The 2635-nt window shown below is 39.8% G+C and overlaps 1 protein-coding gene across 1 annotated transcript; it reads right to left on the bottom strand.

Moving 5' to 3' along the window:
• Nucleotides 1–496: 496 nt before the first annotated feature.
• LOC123965422 lies at nucleotides 497–2631 on the bottom strand (the record flags this gene model as incomplete). Its single annotated transcript, XM_046041942.1, has 4 exons — nucleotides 497–945; nucleotides 1057–1097; nucleotides 1671–1790; nucleotides 2265–2631. Coding segments are annotated over 4 exons (660 nt in total), but the record flags the coding sequence as incomplete, so codon positions are not given.
• Between the last annotated feature and the right edge of the window lie 4 nt (nucleotides 2632–2635).

Here is a 2635-nt window from a genome sequence, read left to right as displayed (position 1 = left end):
ACCTGAGGTCTGCATGAAAAACACAGACCTCTTATTCATTTGAATGAAGCCAGTCCATTGTAGCCACAGCAAAAACACAATACACCTTGTTTTTTTACTGCAATGCAGCAGCATGTGGCATGGTGCTGCAACGGCCAATCACATACATGCTAGCACACATTCCTGGTAGTTCACCTCGCAATAGTTGTAATGAACAATAAAATAGTTGTCATAAAATCCTGTTTTTCTGATAATGATGCCTCCAAATGCAGTCTTACCAGTACCTTAAACAACACGTCCCCACAAAATGTGCCCCCCCTCAACGTGTTTTCAGCCTGATTGCCTGCTAAGAGTTCACACACCTCTACTGTACATCCTGCTGAAAACCACAAAGGCCACTGTACTGAAATAGATACACAGCAAAATGTCTGCAAGGTCAACAGGTCTCAGTGAAATGACTGCTTCATTTCTGTGTTCTGAGTACAAACAGAGCCAAAAGAAAAGTTAAACATAGTAACACAATGTACCATGCTATTTTAATAAGAGGCTTTGTCATCCTTAGGCTGATACAACAGGCATAGTGATAGTGGAAATATGTCACCTTTGCTAGCAAAATAAAAAATAAAAACATTGGACAGCTGAACTGTCATTGCATGAGCTTCTTGAAGTAGCGTACTGTAACTCAAGGCTTTATATTCATTATGTATGTATATGTTTATAATGTTGACAAAGCTCTTTCTATATTATGAAAATGTACATCACTTCTGAAGATGTTAACAGCTGTGGAAAAAAACATCTTGCACAACAAAAAAGTACAAAGAAAACTTGTCAGCACTACTGCCTTACACTGGAGTACACACATTGACTCATGGGGTTGTCGTTCTCTTTTCGTCTGTCTTTTCTTGATCTGTTGGCCCTGTGATGCCTTACAGCAGCATAATGGAGGTTGTCTGCATCTTGGTAACCCTGGTAACAAATAATAAAACAGTACATGAGAGAAATAGAACAAACTCCACACAACAAGTTTTTGTAATGTCAAATATGTGTTAACAGTTATTTTCAACAGATAATATTCACCTGTGCATTTGTTGTGGTGGGTGATGGAACAATTTGAGACTCTGTTGTGAAACAAACAAAGTAAAAAGCTGTTTATTTACAAGCCATCTCCAGTGACTATAGATCAAGCAGGAACCCCCGGGATCTGAATTCTGAAGCCATGCGGATGTAAATTAGACCAGTATTCTATCGAATGGCCAGCAGGGGCCAACTCCTGTGGTGGCAAAAAGAAGTTCTGTTCCATTAGAAATAATAGTAAAATGACCCTACTTCTCACCTGATTTATTACCTCAGTAAACACTTTCATAATGAGTGTATAGTCTTATTCAAGTAAGTCTTATTCAATTCAGCATGATGTTTATTTAGTAAATTATGGTCCAATTTAAAGGAAAATAGATCATAAAGCAGCATATGCTTTAGGCCTCGCATTACATTGCTAGCTCATCAAAATGGTTACGCCCGGTGCCGCTGGTTGCAAAAAGTCAACATGGAGGAGCCCTAAACTATAGCCTTTTTTTTACAAAACAGCAGTGTACAAACCAATGGGTGACGTCACCGTGACTAAATCCACTTCTTTTATACAGTCTATGCTATAGATAAATAATAATCGGATTGATAAAAACTGCGTCAGTTACCTGTACATTGGCAGATGTTTCTCTTGTTCATCTTGTACACCGAGAAAGCCAGTAGAACCACCAGGGTGGTGTTGAATACCAAAGCTCCACTCAAGAAATACACAGGAGAGTTTACCTCATCTGCAGACAGCCAGACATCAGGAGACATTACAAACTAGGTTCAGAACTACCATATCTACTACAGCAATGGCAGATTTTTCATGTCACTGTTATCAGACCAAACCACTGGGAAGGGGTACATAATCTTTCAAAACATAAAAAAAGCATTGGACTCATAGAGGAGAATGTAAGCTTTTAACCATTTGTGTACCAAATACACTGACTTGACACTGACACCACAACAGTGGTTGTATTTTAATATTTGGATCAAAATTATTGCTAGGGACAGTTTAGAAGTAGTTGGATATGTCCCTTTCATCCCTACAAAATTCTAAGCCCTTGCATTATAGAGATTGTCCACTAGATAGCACTGACAAGTTCATTTTTACGCTGTAAAACGTCCTAATCAGTATTTATCCTCAGTTTTGGCCTCAAAATGTCAATATTGGTCGGTTAGGCAGTAGTCAAATTAACTTAAAATTTTACAGTACGTACCAGCCAAGTCCAGTTTAGTCCTGTTTCCAAACAGTATGTGTCCGCATGCAGCAACAGCACAGTAGTAGGTCTCAGTATGAGAAAGATTCAGGCTCTTCATTGGCAAGTTGTAGACACAGGTGTGTGTGTCGGGTTTTGTCTTACATTGATCGTTCCTGCCTCCATGGGTGTAAATGAGTCCTGGATGAGATTCTTCAGAGTTTTTGAACCAGTAAACACTGTGTTCTCCATCACAGGTCCCAGTGTGTACTGTACAGTTCAGAGTCACCGAGACTCCTGGCTGGATGGGCTCAGATGCTGACTGATGGACTGAAGCTGGGACGGTCAAACCTGAACCCTTTACACTGACAGTAGTGCCCTCTGCAAACTCA

Source organism: Micropterus dolomieu, unplaced genomic scaffold (assembly GCF_021292245.1).
Source record: "Micropterus dolomieu isolate WLL.071019.BEF.003 ecotype Adirondacks unplaced genomic scaffold, ASM2129224v1 contig_9661, whole genome shotgun sequence".
Taxonomy (NCBI): domain Eukaryota; kingdom Metazoa; phylum Chordata; class Actinopteri; order Centrarchiformes; family Centrarchidae; genus Micropterus; species Micropterus dolomieu.
Note: the sequence above shows the minus strand (reverse complement) of the source record. Positions and strands in the feature narration are given on the sequence as shown.